We start from the raw sequence: 21,443 nt of genomic DNA, 5'->3' as shown, positions 1-21,443 counted from the left end.
GTTTCCTCTTCTAGGCAAATGGTTATGTGCCTCCAAGCCAAGTTGATATGACAGGAGTTGAGAATGCAGCAGAAGCACCAACAGAGGAGGAGACGCAGGTTTGTGTGTCCTGGGTTTTCTGGGCTGAACCATTAGTGCAGAGACGGGTGGCTAAACAGTAATTCAGACTGACCACCAGCAGACCCAATCAGCTCCTTTCTTTGGCATCAGCTTGTCCTCTACATGTAGAAAGGACTGGCGTCATTTGGACACTATAATAATAGAAATTATTGATTTCTATCCTAGGACTTGTGTTTCTGATAGATGGAGGAATTCACAGGGTAAAGTTACATGTACATCCAAACATGCTGAAAGTTAATTTAAATTGTAATGCTAGATGTTGAGGGCAAGAATCATTCCACCTTTGCTTCCTTTCAGTCTACTGACTCGGAAGATAACCTGGTGCAGGGGCGGAAGGCTTCTCTCTCAGACCTAACAAGCATCGGAGACATCAACGCGCTCTCGGTGCGACAGCTGAAGGAAATTCTTGCTCGCAACTTTGTCAACTACAAAGGCTGCTGTGAGAAGTGGGAGCTGCTAGAGAGGGTGACTCGTCTTTATAAAGAGAAAGACCTTCAACATCTAGGTAAGAAACTTAGCGAACATGTACCTGTTTTCCAGGTTTGCCTTTTTTACAGAAAGGAAATAGAACTTACCTTACATTTCTGTTTCATGCAAGTGAGGAGAAAGGAGGGAGTGTTATGCAGGTTAAAGTACTACACTCTCTTCACCGCTAATCATGCTTGTTTAAGACAAGAGCGTTACGGTAGCTCTGGAGTGAGTTTCCCATAGTAGCAACAACCGAGAACTGTGCGCTGTTTGCCTTGGGGCGCTGTATCGCCGTGGCAGGGCGTGCTGGTCACTGCGTTAAACAGCTGATGTGCCACTGCAGACAGGGGACGAGGTGCTGGGTGAGCTCTTACCTGTTGACTCAGAACTGGCAAAGCGAGTGGGGAAACGCCACCGAGAAGCAGGTGGGCAGTCCAGAGCAGGTGTGTGCTCAGTGATGGTGGCTCCCGCTGCTCAACAGCTGCAGTTATCTGTGTTTGACTCTCCTCATCACAAGTTTTTCTCCTGTTTTCTTAAACACCTCTCTCTATGCTTTGTCCTCTACAAATGGTGCAATATTGATGATAATAATTTCATTTTATATTATTCTTTCATCGTATCTTCTGCTTTTGGCAAAATTTATCCTTTTCCCTTAATCACTCTTGCCTGTGCGTCTCAGCTTTGCTCAACCGTATTGGTGGGATTGTGTAACACCAAAGAAACTGGCACAAGGGGCTACTGAAGGTGTAGTTGTAGCAAGCCAAGCACTGCATAAATTCCAAGGTTGTCTTAAAAACAGAGACATCACTTTGGATAGGAGCTGATCTCTGTGAAGTGTTGGCTATTGTGTAAGCTCAGGAGGAGAAAGCGTCTTGCCAGTTGGACCTGTCTTGATCAGAGATTTAGCTTGAACCTCTGCATGGGGATCAGAAAAAGCAGTTTTGGTTTAGTAATGTCCCTTCAAGGCTTTCATCTCCTGCTTATTAACACTGCTTGAGTAGTTTTTTTCCCAGTTTCTCTTATTCTCGCCAAATAACTTTCTCTTTTTCTTATGTTGCAGTTTCTGACACTGATGATCAAACTGGTAAGTGATATTCTTAGTCAGATTCATTTAGATTGGAAAAGACCCTTAAGACCAAGTCCAACCATAAACCTAATACTGGCAAGCCCACCACTACCCCATATCCCTGAGAACCTCATCTCTGTGTCTGTTCAACTCCTCCAGCGATGGTGAATCCACCATTGCCCTGGGCAGCCTGTTCCAATGCCCAACAGCCCTTTCTGCCAAGACATTGTTCCTGTTACCCAATCTAAACCTCCCCTGGCACAACGTGAGGCCATTTCCTCTTGTCCTGTCTCTTGTTACTTGGGAAATGAGACCACTGTTGCTTCATTCAACTCATTGCTAAGAATCTTGGTGGTATTTCTGTTTTCATCAAACAGAAATTAGTGTGTAAGAGTTAAAACTTTCTGCTCCTTGCCAGTTGATGCAGCAGATACATCCACATCAGTGTAGACACAAGGGAATTTTTTTTTCAGACCGGTGTGCAAAGCTCCATTAGGGAAGCCCCTTGATGAAGCGAACTCACAGGTTGCACTAAACCAACGTGCCTTTCTTTGTCTCAATTCCAACCGTGGTCTCCTGTTTACCCAGGTGGCGCTGGGCTCCCTGGCACGGACGAGAACCTCTGCAAAATCTGCATGGACGCACCCATTGACTGTGTCCTGCTAGAATGTGGCCACATGGTGACTTGTACCAAGTGCGGGAAGCGGATGAGTGAGTGTCCCATCTGCAGGCAGTACGTCATACGGGCTGTCCACGTCTTTAAGTCCTAAGTGTGTGTAAGGAAGACTGGTGATGCCTTAAAGCCTCATCTGCTGTTAGAAAAACAGTCGAAATCGCTACGAATCGTTAGGTCAGAGATTGGCATATGGACCCCACTGGAAGGTGGAACTGAGGGAAGGATGAAGCCTGGGGAAAACTGCTCCTACTTAAGCCGCACCTGGCTGTGCTCTTCCCACTATAGTGCTTTACACCACAGTGCCTGGACTCCTCAGAGCTTATTGCCAGCAGCAGACACAGAAATTGTTATCAACCTACGTTCTAGAATAACATGATCCGCTAGCGCTGGGGATAGACGGATGCTTGGCTTTCCACCACACGGATCAGATGCAGAGCATTTGGATTTTCCCTTGAATACTAAAACAGAGGTGGACTGGAGTCTCAGAGCTACATTTGTTTTGCTGCTTGGGCTGTACACCCAGCACCAACTTTATTTTCAAAGAGTAAAATCTGACAGTGCTTGTTGGTTTGATGTTGTATTTTTTTTTTAATTAATTTAATGTTAAATTCTTATGCTTGCAGGACAGGCAGCCAGCCTCTGATTTCCATGTTCAGAATAAGCGTAATTCTAGCTTAGTGCAATTATGGAAAAATGTATAATTTCATTTGAAGATAACTTTGTGTTATTGAAAAATTGAAGGGGAGCGAGACTCTGTGAACCATGCAGCCTTACCGTGAGTGGTGGTGGTTTTCTGTTTACATGTCAGTGAGATGGAGATTTCTAGTTTGACTGTTGTTGATTCCTTTGACTTCACAGGCTTCCTTACAGGACCTGCCAGCAATTGTCTGAAAACTGAGCTGACTTCACCCGATTAAGCTACAAATCTAAGGCTTAAGTCTTTAGTGAGGAAAAGACCTTGAGTACTAAAGATTTCACGGCTACACAATCATATTTAAGTACAGCTGACTTCTTTTAGAGGGGAGGCATAAAAGAAAAACTTGATCTCCCTTGAATCACTAAGATGAGTGATCATCACTGCAGGTGCTTCTGTTTAGTAAACAGCTTCCCCTTTCTCCTCCTCTTCGCTCAGTTGTACAGTCCTGTTATATTCAGATTGGTTATCAAAAGCAATTTATTTTGTGCTCTTTCTGCTTGTGAGGGGGGGAATAGGAGACTCTGTGATCTGATACGTGACAATTACGAGCCCTTACAGCTGCCCTCACAAACAGCCTTGCTAGAGAAAATCATAACTGGTCTATTTTTCCCTTTGTGACCTGCAAGTGTTCAGCCTGTTGGGCTGGTAACACACCTCCCTTTCAGAATCTTGATGCCTTAAGTTTTCAGCCACTGGGAGACTGTGTATTTATTTCAAGTTGTTATGAAGCTGAGTACTTTCTCCTGCAGGATTTTTCCTGTCCAGCTTTCCCCTTTCCGGGGGGATGATCAGCAGCGGAACAGCATAAAAAACAAGCATCCACTTCTGGAGTAGTGGAAATGCAGTTACAAAAATGATCACCAAAGCCATCTGCTTTTGCAGTGAGTAGTAATCGATGCTAACAGCAAATGAAGCTTGTGTAATCTTTAACATGGAATAGGGCACGAGTAGCAACTCACTTCTCAAGTGGCACAGAGTGGAGGTCTCTGCAAATCACTAAAGCACTTAAAATGAAGAAATCTGTCACTCAGCAGAACCTGTGCACTATTGAGGTGGTCTCGGAACCCCACAAAAAAGCAACAGCTGCTGAGGTTTCTTGAATGAAAAATACTGAGTTTTACCTCTCTCCCTGTTCAGGTTGTTCTCTAATCTCTGGCTTAAAGTTTAACAGCTTCCAGCATGAGAACAGTACTGGTACAATTCAATGCATCATGTTTAAAAAAACCAACCTGCAGGTAAGCAGTAACTGTATTTACTCTTCAAGAGGTTCACAGGGATCTCTATAAGGGGTCCAGGAATACACATGCAAAGTGTTGAACAGCCTCATTTAGTAAATTCACTGTGAAAATTCATGTTGTCATAGTTTTCAATAAGCTCAGGGCTGGGGAATTTAGCAGGAAGATTATTCCCCTGTGGACAGATGTACTTTTACTTGTAGAGGGTAGGCTTATTTTCTACAGGAGATAAATCAAACTGCAGAGCAATGCCTGAAATTTTCAGAATGAGAAGATATACCCACCATGACTCCAAAATGTGCTTTCTGAAGGGAGGACTCTCTTTTTTCCCCTGACTACAGAATTTCCCTTGCAATGAGGGATTCTTTCCTTATGGGTGTGATTGAGTTGTTTTTAAAGGGAATATCAAAATCTGGAGGTAAACCAATTAATGATCTAAAGGAATATAATGATCTGAACTAATAAAGTAAATGGAAATATTTATGTGCTTTATGTATACTGTACATAGTTTAAATATTTTAAAAGTTAATATTCTACTTGAAAGGGCATGTTATTCTCTATTAAATCCTCTTGGTACTATGATGGTTAAACTTACTAGTTTTGGTACAGAAATTTGGTTTATAATTTTATAATAAAGTTGAAATGTGATTTAGTTAACCTTGTCTTCTGACTCTGTTACCAACAGGCCAGGATAAAACAAGGATCCTACAGCTGCTGCTGAACTTCAGCCACAAAAGGCTTGGGATACAGGTGCTTAAATACCATTAGTGGGTGGGCTACAAGTACAGAAGAGGTTGAAGGAAAAAAGTTAACTGAAAACACTAAGTTTTTTAGCAGTACCATCTTAACTTTGTGAAGATTACAAAGAGGACAGCACACTCTGTACCCTGGAGACAAGTGGAACAAGTAAACCGGTCAACTCACTTGTCCTTTCACAATACACAGTGCACTTGACTCCTCATGCAGAGTTATTCAGCAAATGCATGTTGTCATTTGCAAAATAATTAAGTTAAAATGACCACCAATTTCTAAAAATCTACCTTCCATATTTCACTAATATTCAAGTACTTGCAATAGCTTTGCTCAACTATCCTGAAAGATCCAGATGGAGTTCCTTTCTCAGCTTTTACTTGTTGAAACATGAATGGCAGAACACAAGTAACATATTTTAGAAAACAAACACTCCAAAAAGAGGCTTAGACAATGCTGCTCTAATGGAGGCCTATTTGGTGTCCTCCTTTAATATGAAACCCACAGCAGGAGGTGTAAACTGCTACTGGATCCAGGCCTGTGCTGAATGTTAGAAGAGGAAAGAGAAGTCAAACCAGAGGAAAGACATGTGTCCTTCATGTAAACTGTCACCACGAAGCAAAACTACCCTGGCAATACAGCCAATAGTTTCATATATTTGGATTTCATGGTCTATTTTCCTGTCCAGGCAGAGAATAACCTTTGGAAAATAAGTCCTGACAGCAAAGAAGAAACTGCTTCAGTTTTATTTCTTTATCTATAAAAATACCCAAACTTTAAAAACCCAAGGGGACTAAACCAGCACCTAGATAGTGTGGTGGTCTAAATTATGGGCAGAAAAACTGGATTCAGCACCAACATTTCTTCAGGGAGTTGTTTTAATTAATTCCATATGGTTCCTATGGATCTTTCTAGCTACTTCAGATGGATCTTGGACATTTCATTTCTATCCACAGAGGAATCTCAGCATTTCTTCCACCTACCTAGTCCTCGGGTGGTGTGAAGCCAGGTCAGCCTCCCCACATTGCTAGCACGGGGCTACCAGTCTCCGTTTCCGGATGCATTTCCAGATCCAGTCGGGAGACACACGCATAGCACCAGGATTGTCATCAATGTCCCCTATCACGTGCGTTGCTGAGGCCGTGTCAAACTCTGGCACAAGATCCCCATCATATGCTATAAAGTACCGCCGGATTTTGTCAAAGTCCTTCACAGAGGGTGACAGGTACAGCTTCACACCGGTGAATATGTCCAGCAGCGTCTGCGTGTTGTGAAAGGGGATGAGAAGCAGAGGTTGAGAAAAACATTGCATTGGTCTGGAAATTACAGTCAATTCTTTGAGGCATGAGTCCATTTGCAGTTCCCAAGGTTATCACACTAATCCTGTGCCTAATAACTGTAAATTGCTCTCTCTTGCTACTAAATCTTACACAAGAGCAACACCCATAGAGGTCCCCTGAAAGGCAGATGTTACAGCTGAGCAGCGCTTCCCTAGCAAAGGGGAATTATTAGTGATGATGCTGTTGTGGTCCAGAAAACATGATCGTAATGTCTTTGTCTTTACAAGCTGATGCTTCTTTCTTAAAGTAGGAGAACATACCCACCACCCTGGGAGAGGACTTGCTGTTTACATCAAAATAGCTACTCCATGCTTATCAGGAAATGATAGCTCAGTGATTCTTAATCTACTCCTACAATTTGCTGCACAATGGCCTAGAAAGGACAGTTCCCTCCCTTGACAGCTCCCAACTCTTCCATATGCAGCAGGCAGGAGGAGCAGCTGCTCAGCAATATCACAGTGCTTTGTGGAGCAGGACCCTGTCGGTGTGTGAACAGAGTATTGGCCTTGAGCACGACAAACCTGGTTATGCCAGCTCTGCTGACAGGAAAGAGCTGCCGCTTCCTTCACAACAGGGCTGTCTGCTGCTATTTCTGCCTTTACATTTCATTTTAGTGTAGGGTGCTGCTATAGGAAGATTTTGCAGACTTTCCAGATGGAAGGCAAAAGTGAACAGACAACTGAAACTCCCTCAGCTTCCTCCCACCCCAAAGTGGGTGCTGCCCAGCTGTCCGTACCTTTTTTCCATTGTCTTCCATCATCTCAGATGCTTTTCTCTTCTGACCTCGCTTCTCCTCTGACTTTTGAGGGGATTCAATGAGTGCTTTGCTCTCTAAAAACAAAAACTTGTCTCATTTGTGCTCTCTGTAGATATTGGTTTTGTATTAAAGTGAGGGGAGAAAAGTGAAGACAATAAAAGGGAAAAGGCTTTTCTCTCTCTTTCTGGGAAGTCCATGAATTAGAAAGTAATCAGTAAGACAGGTTTGTCTACTCCAAACAGTGTGAGGCATCTTCCTGCCCTCATCTCCAGGATGTTGCTGTTCAATGTCCCTCCAATGTCCCACCACCTTTTTGAGACTGCTCAGAAATTTCCTACATGTTATTCCCCAGTGACAAAGTGATGGTGAAGCAAACTCATTTGACAGCTTTGCAAATTACTACCTGGAAACCCCCTCCATCCAGGTGCCCTGTTGCACGAATTTCATCCAAATAAAATGAAATACTGGTCCATGGCTAAAAATGTCTAACCAAAGGTCATGTGATCTGCAGGAACGGGAGCAGCAGGTTTGCTGTTCAGTCTTACACAGTCTGCTAAGGACCTTCATCTAACACAATTAAAAGGGACTGCTGGCCCCGAGAAATCACTTCAAAGTAGTTTCGTTCCGAACTATAATTGAGGCTCCACTAAATTCAAGATACCTGTTCTAGGCAGCATATAATCTCAGAGAGCCTTATTGTCTAAATGAGTTGCTGAAGCACCAAGGTAAAAAGCATCCTCAGTGCTGTTTCTATCTTTTCCCAATCTCAGTGCACCTCAGAGCTGTGGCTGTTCAATCCATGCTCTGAATAACACAGGCCAAAACAAGGCTCTAAACGGCCTTGCCCACTAACCTTGACAGGCCCAAGAAAGTTGCCATGGGATCTCTGAGCATCTGACAGAAGACAAAGACCCAAACCCATCCCGTCCCAGACACTGTGAAGCTCCTCTCCCTGAAAAGCATCATCTTACCTTCTGGCTTCTGGGCTTTTGCAGGTGACTTGCTCGGGGGAGTTTTAGCAGCGCTGTGAGGTGTGGAAGACCTGGAATTTCCATCATTCTCTCCGCTGCTGCCAGCTGTGGACTCGTCTTCCTCCCCAGCAGCAACATGGAAATCAGCCTTCTCTTTGGAGAGCTGGTACAGCTCCTGTCCCACAGAGACACATAACTGCCGTTAGGCACAGTGACACCTCGGACATCAGACATGAGCCCTAACGCATGGTCTTGATTGTTCTCTCCCACTAAAGTGGTCACTCGTGCTTTTCCTTCTTTCCACATCTCTTTGTAGCCATTGTCCTGTCAACTTTGTTAACACTCTCTCCACTCCACCCAACTGCTTGACATTAAGGGCAGCCATACAAGGAGCTACCAAAGCCACTATCACATCATCTGCTACAGTGCAAGACAGACAAACTCTTCAGAGCCTGACTCCCCAGCCTGAAAAATGAACAGTGCCCACTGCTCACTCAGGGAATAGTCTGTCTGAAGTGGGTATTTTACCTTTCCCTCCCCTACCTGCACAGGGAGCCAGGAGGATTCCTGGGCTCAATCTCTCCTTACTTCCATGGCATAACAAGCACTTCAATCTGCAGGCAGTGTGAACACAGTCCAAATGACAAGAACTAGACCGAGAACAGAGCTTATGGACAGCTGACTTAGTGCTGGGTGCAGCAGCAAGCCAACCAGTTTCTATCCTTTAAGAAATACAGCAGCTGTGTGAGGCGGGGGCAGCGCCAGGCCCCCCCTCAACTTCCCTGGTGCCTCCCCATTCTCAGCAATTATCGGGAAACCAAATGACCATAAACACTTAAAAGAATAAAGATCATCCCTTTCAGGAAGGACAATTCCCCACCATGAAGGCTGTTACAAGAGCTGACACTACTAGCTGCCAGCACAGACTTTCCTGAAAGTGCACAACAGCTTTGGAGACTCAAGAAGCTCCACGAAAAGAATAATATTCGCATCAAAATAATCCAGCAAGCAGCCTGAGCCTAGAATAAATGAAAAATGGAACATGGCATCCCAGCTACCAGGCAGCAGGTATCTTCACTACATACCCTGCTATCGGAATTTGGCTTTTTAAATATTGAGTGTTGTCAGAACTTATTCTCGAATGTGCTGCAGAGACACTGTGCTAATTCACCTTCAGCTGCTGGAGGTTGGTGGCTGTCTTCCAGTCTTTGTCATCTCGAATGCGGGTGCAGCGAGGGAAGCGAATGGAGATCCCGTCTGCAGTGTGGGCTTCAGCTTTAGAGAATTCGGCCCCTGTGATCTCCCACACTGGCGCTTTCTAAACACAGCATTGAGGAAGCCACGTCACATTCCTGTGTTCTCTCAGGAACTAATTTTATTGTGTTTCTCTTCTTTTGCAACAACCCCCCTCCCAGCACAGAGTTCCATATACACAAACCAACCTTCTCAGTCATATTAATTAGAAAAACTTATATTCTTATTTCAGTGAGTCAGAGATCTTTAATATATCATGTTAATTTCTAAATAACACCTTTCCTATCAGACATACAAGGCACAAAGCAAACTGATAGATTTCGTAACACAACAGCAACTTTTGGGTTGCAGTTGTGCTTCAACTGTTCTAAGTCAGATGTTTCATGCCTCAAATTTAAAATAAGTTCACTTCTGGAAGGGATTTAATGGGCAAGAATACTTCTCAGAAGTGCTGTGGGTATTATTTCTTCATGAAGTTCTTAGCCTTACATGCATCTGCAAGGTTCAGAGATAAAAACTTGCACTTAATTTCCTGTTTCACCTATGAAGACTAATCTTGTAAGAGAGACAATTTGTATACTTAAACGAAATCTAGTAGATTGCTATATCAGAGCTGGAAAAGATAGTTAAATGACTATGACAGCACTTACCTTTGGATCTGGGACAATGAAGTCTGGGTAGTAGATTTTGTTAATTTTTAGCCACCTTGGAATTTTACTGGGATCCTATTAATATAAAGCAGAAAACCACAATGATAGGACTGACTTATGATCATAGATGAACTTATTCCTACAAAAGAGGTTTCTGAAAGATAATAGCAGTAATGAGCACATAGCTATGACATTGCCTTTGTACGGATGACACGTGCTTTAGCCTGCAGTGCAAGGTGCACTGATCTGCAGCACCTTATCTAGAGAATCAGAAAAATTACCTGTAACGCAGCTCTCAATTACTGTCATTCTGTATGTAAAACAATAACATTGTTGCTCCAATTGTGATGCACATAAAACAACCTTTTTTAAAGACTACATAATCTTGATGCAAATGGCCTTCGGGAGGTCAAGTAAATACTAAATTTCAGCTTTCTGTTTATATGCCAAGTCTTGAAAAATAAGACTCCTCGCCTAAATAAGTCACTCACAAAACATCTTAATTCCAACATGTCAGATTATTTGGCCACAAGAAAATCGTCTGACTTGAGCATTTCTTACCCACAGCCCCATCTAGTGATGGTCTTCACCAATCACAATATGCCCCCAAAAAAATAAAAGGTACTTGTTCTCTTCCCAATAAACCTTTCTTAGCAGGAAACAGATGGTGCTTGGCTTCCCACTCAGTATCTGAGCACAAATCTTCAGAAGCCAGCTACATGTACATCTCATTTGTGTCAGAGCAGTTGATCTGATTTAACTCTAATGGAGCCTCTATTCATTCCCAGCAGGGCACTTCAATTCTGCATTCAGGCAGCACCTCAACTGCAGCTCAGCGGGAAGGCGGCTTTTACCGAGCCCTTTGCTGAGCATTCCTCTGATCGCCTCCAAGCCAGAGCCCATCTCACCTTGCTGATCTTCACCATGTCCAGCTCTGTCTGCAGACGTGCCAAGGTGGCGTCATCGTGGCCACCAGAACACTTGGTCACAGTGCACCACTTCTCACTCTTGGGATCGTAGCAGCCCATGAGGAAGATGGACATCATCCCACCTGCAGGAGGGGACAGCAGCATGCTTCACATCTTCTACAGAACAAGCCATAGCTTTTCAAAATGTAAAGTAATGAACCAAAACCCTTTTCCATCTGCAGGAGTCAAAGGGCCTTGGGCTTGTAATGGCTTTACAGCATCAGCTCCCACACACGGAGCTGAATGGAGTCTCTATGCTGCACAAGAGCCCGGCCCAAGACCTAAGGTTTTGCTGTGCAAACTCACAGCACAGGCTGCAGCAGACAGTCCCTGACTGCTCCAGCCAGTCTCATTCTGGTAGGAGACCAACTGCTACAGGAGGCCTGGGATGGGGAAAAGATTGAGAGTTTTCTGAACAGGCAGATCTCTGACTTAAACCGTCTCCACAGACTTACCTTTACTGCCTTGTCCGTAGAAAGCTCCCAGCACCACCAGGTCTGCTGTGTCCGCCATTGCACCCTCATTTAGGTAGTCCTTTTTCACTTTCAGCCAATGCCGTTTTCCTGGTTCATAATTACTCTGTGCAAAACAAGGCAAGAACAAGTGAGAGAGGAGCTCACCTGGTGGACAGCTGTCTCCCCAAATAGCCCTTGTCTTTATCCAACCCAGCACTACAAGAGCACAGCAGTGCTCAGATACGGAGCAACCTGCATTGGATGTCAGCACTGACAAGAACCCAGGGATGTTTCAAGGGTGCTCAGCCCTGTGTGCTTCAGCCACAGACCTCTGTTGTTATTCCCCAGTTCCCAGCATACACCAGTGAAGAGCAAATGTGAACCTGCCTTTAGATCTTTCAACACCAGCCCTTCCAGTCCCTCACGGATGACTCGGGTGATCATATCTGCCAGATCTGAAGCTTTCTGCAAAGGAAAGGAATCATGGTTAGCTCAAGACTGTCAAAGGGCTGCGGTCTTCAGGCTTTCTATTTAGAGCAGTGGTGCACTAAAAATAAAAGCAGCTGCAGAGAGATGAATGGGTAATTTCATAAAATAGTTTTCCATAGAGACTCCCATGTGTTCTCTTTCCTGTACATCCAGTGACTAAGCTGGGAATATGTCCCAATGGAAGGATTAGTTTGTTCAACAATACTCCTCAGAGATGAGGTAGCTGCACTGATTCTGTCCTGCATATGTCCCTCATGTGCAAGATCAGATTTTCTCAGCCAGCAGTGCCTGCTTACTTCTCTGTACAACCGCCAACTTCTTCCCAAAATGCTTTCTCTGCCCCACATGTCCAAGCATTCTCCACTAAAACCAAGGTGCTACAGAAACCAGTAGCAGTGGGGAAAAATAACAGGATATGTGGCTTCTGTGTAACAAAAGTAAACCCAGGCTGCTGTCTAAATGCAGTTTTAGCACTCAGGATGTATCTGGGCTGTGTGGCACTTGAAGCTGCCAGTTTGGAAACTGGAAGTAGTCCAGCTCCAATCACACTTCAGTCTTCTCTACACAGCTCAGCACTGCACGGTACAGACTAAGTTACAACAGGCTTTAGCTCCTCCTAACAATGTCAAAGTTAAAATGTCTACAAAATCATCAGGAAGCCAAAAAAAGAGAGACATGCAAGTTCAGTCTACAGTGAAGTAGTTGTAGTCAAGACAAGCGAGGAGTACAAGCACAGCCCTCTTGAACAACACGAGCTCAAGAAATCTTGCACACAGAACCATTTTGACAGGCAGGGAATTGCTGGATTTGCAGCCTTAATCATGAAAAAGGCCACGTGGTAAAGCAGCAGTGAAACGTCCAGAGTGCAATCTCCAAGACCCCCATGTGTGCTGTTGTAATATGGAGCTCACCGTGACGTGCTTCATCTCCGAGAAGAGGATCCGGTTCGGGATTTCAACCATGTTATCGTGGAGAAATTTACGGCGCTCACACAAGGGCCTAAACCAAGGTATGGATAATTAAGGACGAGCAAGCAATTTCAACATGAAATACCAGTCATGTGAACACTGAGAAAAGCTATTTAAATAATTAAACGATTTATCCTACAGAGTTCCAGAAAGGCCAATGAATTCTTACTTTCCTCCAGGAAACATTTGTGTTTAGGGTCCATTTAGTTTCAGAAGTGGCTATGAAACCACACACAGTTTAGCTAAAATGCAGTTATTCCTGATATTTTGGAACTGTAGAGCAAGACAGAGCTCTGCAGTTATGCTCTTTAGCACAGCATGAATCCTCCCATGTGCTCTTGATTTTAGAGGGGTAAATGCCATTCTTAATATCCAACATGGACTGCTCCCTCCGCAGTGGTTGTGTATTCCAGAACGTTCACCCAGGGAAACCTGACAGGCTCCTCTCAGGCTGTGCCAGACACGTACCTGTCCATCAGGCTGACGTCATTGAAGTAGATGCAGTCAAACACAAACAAACAAACGTTGGCATCTTGGAAAGCAGCTTTCTGAAAGACAATTAACATCGATGAAAAGAAATCTGCCCTCATAGCGAGCAGCAACACGGAGTTTTAGAAAAATAACAGAAACAAAAGGATGTATTTTTATCTCCATGATCTTTTAATCATAGAAAGCTTAGGCCTCTTCTAAAAGACAGAAATATTCTGAGAATTAAGATTTAGACTGAATGTGTCAAAGCACAAACTGAGAGATAAAACATCCTAATTTCCCAGTGACAGTAAAATAATGCCACAAATATTAATGACTTTGGGCAATGTAACATCCGTCACTACTACTGCAACAAAACACCAACAAGCATTCCAGAGACTTCAGATTAATGGCTGCTTTAAGTTAAAGCACTTACAGTTTAATTTTCATTTTACTGGCCTCTTCCTCACCACCATTTAATCGAGACATAAGCACTACATAATATTTATGTGGACTAAATACTCTCTGCCTCATTCTGGTCTTCCAATCTGCCATCCACTGCTACGAGCAATGAAATGCAATGACAGAATTACAAGATTTTCAATGGGTTTTTTTTTAATATTTATCTTGAGATGAAGTGTTATTACTGTCCTGCTAGTGATTCAATTAATATCAAATCTATCATATTAGAGCACCTTTTCATTAATATCAGCTTTCTCAGGGATCTTATTTTTTCCCCAATTGCTCTAGTCAGGACCAGCTCTCCTAAATTATCCTGTGATAACAGATTGCATGCTGGCGTGTTTAAGTCAGTAGAATAATGCCTCCAACAACAACAAAGTTGGTTGTTTTGTTTTGTTTTTTACCTTGTGCACACCGAGAGTCCCAAAAGGAAGTGGCTTGCCAGTTTTGTTATCAATCAGAAGAACTTCCGAGTCCAGGATCATGCTTTGCCCACCAGGGAAAGCCTGGGGGATGAAGTCCTTAAAGTGGGCTACCTGGGGAAAAAATTAAAGAAAAATACATGTCTACTGGCTGAAGAGATGGACTCACTGCAATGCAGATGCTTTCATGTCTGAGGCACCTGTAGGCATATCCACACTAGTTTTCTTTGTACTGTGCTATGGACAGCACAGATTACAAAAAGAAAAAGCAATCTAATAACCAAATAGAACCAAGTCACCCAAGTGACACCAAGCCTCCCAAATGCAGTGCATAAAGAGGACTCTAAGGCAGACAGCTTGAGTGTTAAGCTCTAAATGTTCACCAAAACTGACAATTCTGTTAACTGTTGCTTTTCCAGATTTCAATTATCTACATAAATTAAAACCTAAGATATATCCCCTGCCTATAGAAAATATTAAATCCAGTCATGTTTATAGAGGAGCTGGCAGAACCTAAGAGACAGTCTCTAGGTGCTTACTTTGTGAGGGAGGACAGGTTTGAGGCTTCTGCTGAAGTAGCTGAAATGATCTCCATTTTTATGGACCTGCACCCGCTCGCCATCGTATTTGATCTCTGCATACATGCCGTTTGGGCACTTCTTCATGGCATAATCGATCGACTTACAAGCTTCAGCCTTAGAAAGGTGGACAGAAAACACTTTATAAAATGGCATCATACATAAAAATCAGCACTGCACAATCTGCTAGCTCATACTACACAGTCAGTCACTTATCTGTCTACTGATTGCTCTCCAACAGTACACATGAGAACTCCATCTCCTGTCAGAGTGACAGTTACCATTGCAGGGGAGCCAACGTACCAGCATCGGCTGAACCGGGGTCATCAGAGACGCCTGCACGCTCAGGGTCCGCTTCAGCCCCGGCATCTTCTCAGCCTCCTGTTGGTTCTTCAGCACTCGCTCCACCACATCCTGGAGGTTGCGTGATGCTTTGAACGCCTCGTAAGCATTGGGATCCAAAGCATCCAACCTTTAGGAAATGGAGGGAAACATGATCGATCTCAGCTCTCCTGCTCCTGGCTTATGAAGCTAATGCCCACTTCTGGTTTTACCTCACAGTGAAAGGTAAGACTTACACGTGCTTTGCTCCGGCATTCATTTTCAAGTCATGCTTGATTAGCCTGATGATGCATTTCAGGTCATTACCCGTACATCTGAAATGCGAGAGAAGATGAAGAGATGGCAGACACTTAACTGAACTACTTTCCAGCTGAAAAAAGAAACTGAATACAGGCCTCTGTAAAAGAAAGGTTCTCCCCGTCTGTAGGGTTTAAATGCAAATGAGGACACAAGAGAATATCCAAAGAATTTTTAGCATCTTTATATTTGAATACCAAAATTAATTCTGCCTCAGTGTCGATGTACCTTCCAAAATTCACTTAACGCATCAAGAGTAAGTGATAGTAACGTCCTCAGCCTCTGATCAACACGAACTGAGACACATCAAGAATCTTCAACATGTCTAATTGCCCTGAAGGCTTTTCCCAACATACGCAAGAACAGCAACTTAATTAACAGCTAAGTACCACTGAGGTAGTTCTGCAAGCCACTTCTTGAGTACTGATTGAACAGTGTCTTGACAGACAAGGATGAAATTCTCTGGCATGAACAGGAGCCACATGTTGTTCTCCACTGCTTGTCAGCCATCAAGGCATCTTAATCAAACCACTAATTGTGGCCTGTAGATGTTAAGTTCAGTCTCTGTGGCTTATGATTTGCTTTTCACCTCTGCCAGCTTGTGATTTGTAGATAACTCCTCCTGCTTTTAGGCTAAACCTTCACAGACTTACTGCTTTCCTTACCTGCGAGTGATCTGCTGCAGCACACTTTGCTGGTCATCTTCCTTAGTAAGCTTTGACAGCCGGAACAGGAATTCATCTACCTCTTGGATGGTCAGGAGACTTTTGGCTGCTGGAGGACAAGTCTTGCTCTGTTCGAAGAAGAGGCGTATGGTCTCGGAAACATCTCCCTGTCTCCAAAAACAAAACAAGGGTGTGGATCAGAGCTGTGGTTAGATAATGGGGACGCCACTGGAGATTCAATGTGGTTCTAAAAAGCAGGATAAAGCACAGGACTGATCCTGGGATTGCATGAAGGAATTTGAATCAAATATTAGAAAAAAGCTGCCATGACACCAAATAAAGCTTCTCAACTATTTCATTTACAAAAAAGGTATGTAAAGGTACCAGTATCATCTCATTGCTCTATTTTTCACTGCTGCAGCATCACAGACTCATTTCCTCAGGATGAATCCACTTGTAAACCCAAGGATCTGAAACAGTCAGTGATGTCAGTAGAAGGCAGTGTATACCAAGGCAATAAAGAGAGGTGAAATAGTTCACTTCACTATCTAATTCACTCATTTTCTCCATCTTGCAATGAATCAGAAGTGTGCATAGCCAGTTACCAACTCCCGCACACAGGAATTAAACACACACATCTGAGCACTTGCAATTGAACAAGCAGAGCTTAACTGTATGAACCAACTTCAGCTCACAGTAACAGATCTGTTAACTGAATCACAGTTTTTGATACGTGATGTTACAAAAAAGGAATAGAAATCATTTACACAGGAAAACGCTAGACAAAGCAGTTTAGACAAAGCTGATGCAGGCCAACTTGCCTAGATATTTTAGTCTTGCTTTCTAAAGCTTTGCAGGTGAGTTCATGTCTTGTTTCTGTTCAAACATTATTTTCTAAAGATTCCAGATGGCAGAAAGTGCTATGAAAACTGCTAAAGAAAAAAAGAAATAAAAATCACCGACTCCTATTCTAACAGTCAAGCTAACAATCTTTAAACAGTGGTTTAAAAAAATTACAGAATTTCCATACCAAGGGACTGAACAGCAGAAATTAATAGAACTGCTGTCTGTACTCACCTGTTCGAGGTCTCGGACCATTTCTTCTTGGCTGCAGTTAAAAATCCTACTAAACAGCTTTACAATCTGCTTATCATTCAAGTTGTAAACAATTTTAATGACTCCTGGTAACAGCAGCTTAATGGTAAGGTAGACGTCACCATGAAAACCATCTGGAAAAAAAAAGACAGGCCATTAGAAACTGTCACAGTTTATTTTCATGCACAGGCTCTGGTTGGTTGTACCCATTAGCACGACCCAGGGGAAAAAAAGTCCACAGCTGGAGCTTCCTCTTCCCACCATGCTGTCCTGCTTCACATGAAACGAGATTTCTTAGGGGAAATACCCACAACTGTATTCCATATTTGATGTCAGCACTAAGTATGGCAGCACCCACAAACATTCCCCATGATCCTAAACTGAGACATTCTTATCTGAATTTGTCATTTAGATAAATAGTTCACTTTGCAAACATTCTCTCCATAGTTCAGGAATCATCACAGCACACAGCTAGGACTACATAGCTATTGGATTTTATTTCACTCTCACTCTTGAAATACTACTTTGAGGTTGATTTTGAGAGGGCTTTCGTATGCTGAGAACACTAAGCAGGAACCATACCTCCTCCAGATCCCTTCTTCAGGAAATCCTGGATGATCTGCGTCTTCACGTTGTAGCTGGGCTTTTCAGCGACCATGGCACACAGCTTCCTGAATTCTCGCAGCAAGCAGTCCTTGTGCTTTGGATCGCACTGTTTTGCGGAGAGGCTAGACTTGTGGGAAGAGTTTGCAGAGACATCTTCTGAATTTTTTGGCTTGGCTGCATCAAAGACATAAGAAGTTGCTTTTTTAACAAGTACAATATGGTGCAAATTTTGAAGTTGAAGCTACCTCTGCTTGGCAAGCTGAAAAGAACAATCCCAGTATGCTGGCAAAGCTTCAAAACTGAATAATGTGTACTGCGCCAAAAATTGTGACTTTAAATTTTAATTACCATTTAAAAAAAAATCTAAACTATTTTTTAATTAGCTTTGCTTTTCCCAGTACACCAGTATTTTCTGGACCTGAATTTTATGAGACAAATATGACCAAACCTTGATGAAAAGGAATTCCTGCTGGCTGATGCTTCTCTTTTATTTTTACTGTATAAGCCTTTGCCCTTCACAGCAAGATGTTTTCCTAAGATTATTTCTGAAATGGGGGAAAGATGTCCCTATCCCCTCTTTTCTCTTATAATACATCCCTACACATTCTCATCATTTTGGCTGTATGTATGTGGCAACTTGTGCTCTGGGTGTTCAGAACCACGGGTGTGTGTCAGGTCACACTGTGCTTACTCACCGACTGTCCTGCTGGCAGCTGCTCCTCCAGACAAGCTGCTGAGGAATAACCATCCTCCCCTTCCACAAACAACGCAACTGGGAATCCCTCACAACCAATTTTTTACAAATTTTGAGCTCCACATGGGATATCTTCAGTCTTTACCTTCACAGTTTGAAACTGGCCAACGGACTAAGGCAGTAGACGAGTCAGCCTGACAATGTGGGTTACTGCAAAAATTTGTTCCCTTGGGAATACTAGAAACTCAAACATTAATTCTTTCAAGCCTAAGAAAACACTAAAAATCTTTAACAAACCACATTTTTAAAAAGTAATTAAAAATAAACCATATTCTAAAGATAAAATCTACTGATCTGAGTGAAGTTAAGACTCTTCTGATGCTGATATTAGAAGAGAAGGATTTACCAGAATCAGTTTCTTAAGTCCTACCTGTAAAGCCAGAGAACTTCTTGGGTGATGGAGTGATGAGAGCTAATGGATCTTTTGTAGTTAATTGTCCCGTGGCAGTGAGCTTAGCTTGGACTATCACTTTCTTCTTCGGTGTACTTCCAGCCTTGGAATTAGCTTCTGTAAAACAGCAAAGTTCAAACCAGCAGTCAGAAATAATCTCATATATCCCTTAACATATTATGGAAGATATACTGCAACAAATTAGTCTTCAAAGAACTGAGAATGGAAGAGAAGAAAAATGAAGAAACATTTTTCAGACAGCAAAAGTTAAAAGACTACATAATTTACTAAAGATTATGGATAAAAAGCTGAAAACTGAAAATAACTGATGCTTCCTACTGGGACTTATCTGCATGTGAATTAAACCACCTAGACCTTCTCCATAATCAGTTGTGAAAAATGGATTAAGAAGTGCTATTGTAGAAGTGACTACTTCTTCCCTTTCCTATGGTGCTGAGACACAGATCTGAGCAGCGCTGCCCACTGTGTCACTGGCTCATACCAACATATCATTGAGGATTTTGGCTGCACGGCAATCGGTGGCATAAATAGAAAATGAGTAAAGGAGAAAAGTGACACAGGTGCTGCTTCATGTCTTACCTGAGATGTGCTTGTTGATTAACTCCTTCTCCCCATCTTGTAACTCTTCCCATCCTTCCAAGTCTGTGATGTCTTCGATTTTCTTGGTGGTGGCCCGGGCCTTCTCTAGCTTCTCAAATATGCACTTCACATGGTACCATTCTTTCATGTCCCCGCCAGACTCGGTGAAAGGATTGGGAACGATCTTTCCAATGCGCACCATTCCCTTCACGATCTTCTCTTTGCACTTCTTGCAGCCCGCCGTGCCGCGCTTGGCATAGTCCACGCAGTACCTCTGTTCTGCCATGTCCTCTGCGGCTGTACAAGCTTGGCGAAGCCAAATGTTCAAAAGCCTGGAGAAACGGCAAACCCCAGCACCAGCGCTCTGGTTTCTGCCTGCAGACTGGAGAGATACGGCCCGTAACAGCAGCTGGTGCCAGGGACTGGGGCTGGCCCTGGGGAGTTCTTGGCAAAGGTGGGTTCTTGGCAGGGAGACCCGTATGTGTGGGGAGAAAAGTCCTGTGCCCCCGTGGAGTGTCCGGGCAGCCTGTGCGAGAGTCCTGCAGCCCCTGCGCATCCAGCCCGCTCCGTGTGCGCTGCAGGTGAGAGAGGAGACACTGAGCAACCCTGGCTGAGGAAAGCTGAGGGAGATGGGTCTCTTTAGCTTGGAGAAGAGGAGACTGAGGGGTGACCTTGTTAATGGTTATAAATATGTAAAGGGTGAGTGTCAGGAGGATAAAGCCAGGCTCTCCTCAGTGACAAACAATGACAGGACAAGGGGTAATGGGTTCAAACTGGAACACAAAAGGTTCCACTTTAATATGAGAAGAAACTTCTCGGTGATGGAGCCTGGAACAGGCTGACCAGGGAGGTTGTGGAGTCTCCTTCTCTGGAGACTTCAAAACACACCTGGTTCCTGTGTAACCTCATCTGGGTGTTCCTGCTCCATCGGGGGATTGCACTGGATGAGCTTTCCAGGGCCCTTCAACCCCTGACATTCTGTGATTCTGTCTGCGGGGTCCTCGGAGCCCTCGGGCCTCCGCCCTCCCCCAGGGCTCTCCCACCGACACCCGGTCCCAGCACCCCGAGCCCGTCCGCCCTGCCCCGATCCTCCCCACACCCGCACCACAGCCCCTCATCACCCTCAGGCTCCTCAGCCCCTTCTCCCCTCACACACGAGCCCCGGCCCCCCCAAGGCCGCTTTCCCGCCCCGGCCCAACGGCAGCCTCCCGCCAATACACACCCCCGCCCTGCCCATCGCCGCCACGGAGATAAAGGCCTCACCGAGATCTTCACGGCGTCGCCATCCCGCCCTCAGCCCCGGCCGGCGGACCCGGGACCCTCCAGTCCCGGCTTTAGGCCTGAGCCGCCGCCACAAACGCGCCTTTAACGGCGGGCTTCCGGGGAGGGTAGCGCGCATGCGCCTCGCGCCCCGCCTCTTCCGCCCGCCTTTGGCGCCCGGGTCTTGCGCGTGCGCGGAGCGGCCGTGTAGGCGGTTGGCCCCGCCCACGAGCGCGGGCCGGGCCTCGTGCCGCTCACCGTCATGCGCCGTCGCGTGCGAGCGTCTTCCCGCCTCTGGCGCGCGCGAGGCGGTGTCGTCGTCGCTTCCGCCGCCGCCCGGGCGGTTCTGAGGTGATGTCGTGTTCCTGGCCGCCAAAATCGGCCTTCCGAGAGCACTGCGTCAAGTGTGGGGCAGGTCTGAGGGAACGCCCTATCCCCGGCTTCAGCACTTCGGTCTTCCCAGAGTGTGGGTCTTCCCGCTGTGTGGGTGCAGGTCTGAGGTACTTATTGTGTCACCTGGCCCTCAAAGTCAGCTCTCCAGGAGTGCTGTGTGGTGTTCATGCAGGTTTGAGCTATTGTTCTATCCTCAGCCTTATGAAATGGGCCCTTTGAGAGCACTGCACTGTGTCTGTGCCGCTG

The 21,443-nt window shown here is 44.5% G+C and overlaps 2 protein-coding genes across 4 annotated transcripts in view; one reads left to right on the top strand and one right to left on the bottom strand.

The window, feature by feature from the left end:
• Window positions 1-4,914, top strand: part of RFFL (ring finger and FYVE like domain containing E3 ubiquitin protein ligase) — a 29,011-nt gene extending 24,097 nt beyond the window's left edge. For all 3 annotated transcript variants that reach the window (XM_080357209.1, XM_080357210.1, XM_080357211.1), the window contains exons 5-8: window positions 15-98; window positions 418-625; window positions 1,649-1,672; window positions 2,243-4,914. In XM_080357209.1, coding sequence (XP_080213335.1) covers window positions 15-98; window positions 418-625; window positions 1,649-1,672; window positions 2,243-2,424 — 498 coding nt within the window. In that variant the 3' untranslated portion in view covers window positions 2,425-4,914. The remainder of the gene's footprint in view (window positions 1-14; window positions 99-417; window positions 626-1,648; window positions 1,673-2,242) is intronic.
• Window positions 4,915-5,742: 828 nt separating this feature from the next.
• On the bottom strand, window positions 5,743-20,928 carry LIG3 (DNA ligase 3). Its single transcript, XM_080357208.1, has 20 exons — window positions 20,808-20,928; window positions 19,545-20,119; window positions 18,924-19,061; window positions 17,776-17,973; window positions 17,176-17,327; window positions 16,099-16,265; window positions 15,373-15,450; window positions 15,098-15,266; window positions 14,756-14,911; window positions 14,199-14,330; window positions 13,333-13,412; window positions 12,808-12,895; window positions 11,795-11,872; window positions 11,408-11,531; window positions 10,893-11,035; window positions 9,985-10,059; window positions 9,252-9,398; window positions 8,081-8,255; window positions 7,089-7,183; window positions 5,743-6,273 (listed from the first exon to the last, which is right to left on the bottom strand). The coding sequence occupies exons 2-20, from the start codon at window positions 20,098-20,100 to the stop codon at window positions 6,040-6,042; spliced, it is 2,985 nt and encodes a 994-aa protein (XP_080213334.1). The 5' UTR covers window positions 20,101-20,119; window positions 20,808-20,928; the 3' UTR covers window positions 5,743-6,039.
• Between the last annotated feature and the right edge of the window lie 515 nt (window positions 20,929-21,443).

This window comes from Nesoenas mayeri (assembly GCF_963082525.1).
Source record: "Nesoenas mayeri genome assembly, chromosome: 20".
NCBI classification, from domain to species: Eukaryota; Metazoa; Chordata; class Aves; order Columbiformes; family Columbidae; genus Nesoenas; species Nesoenas mayeri.
This window is presented reverse-complemented; position numbering and strand designations above follow the sequence as displayed.

Excerpts from the sequence above, each read along its gene's own strand:
- LIG3 (XM_080357208.1), bottom strand. The coding sequence starts at position 20,100 with ATGCGCAGGGGCTGCAGGACTCTCGCACAGGCTGCCCGGACACTCCAC. Across the intron at positions 15,267-15,372 it reads AATGCCGGAGCAAAGCACGT|GTTGGATGCTTTGGATCCCA; the intron begins GTAAGTCTTACC and ends CATTTCCTAAAG. Across the intron at positions 8,256-9,251 it reads CCAACCTCCAGCAGCTGAAG|GAGCTGTACCAGCTCTCCAA; the intron begins GTGAATTAGCAC and ends TCTGTGGGACAG.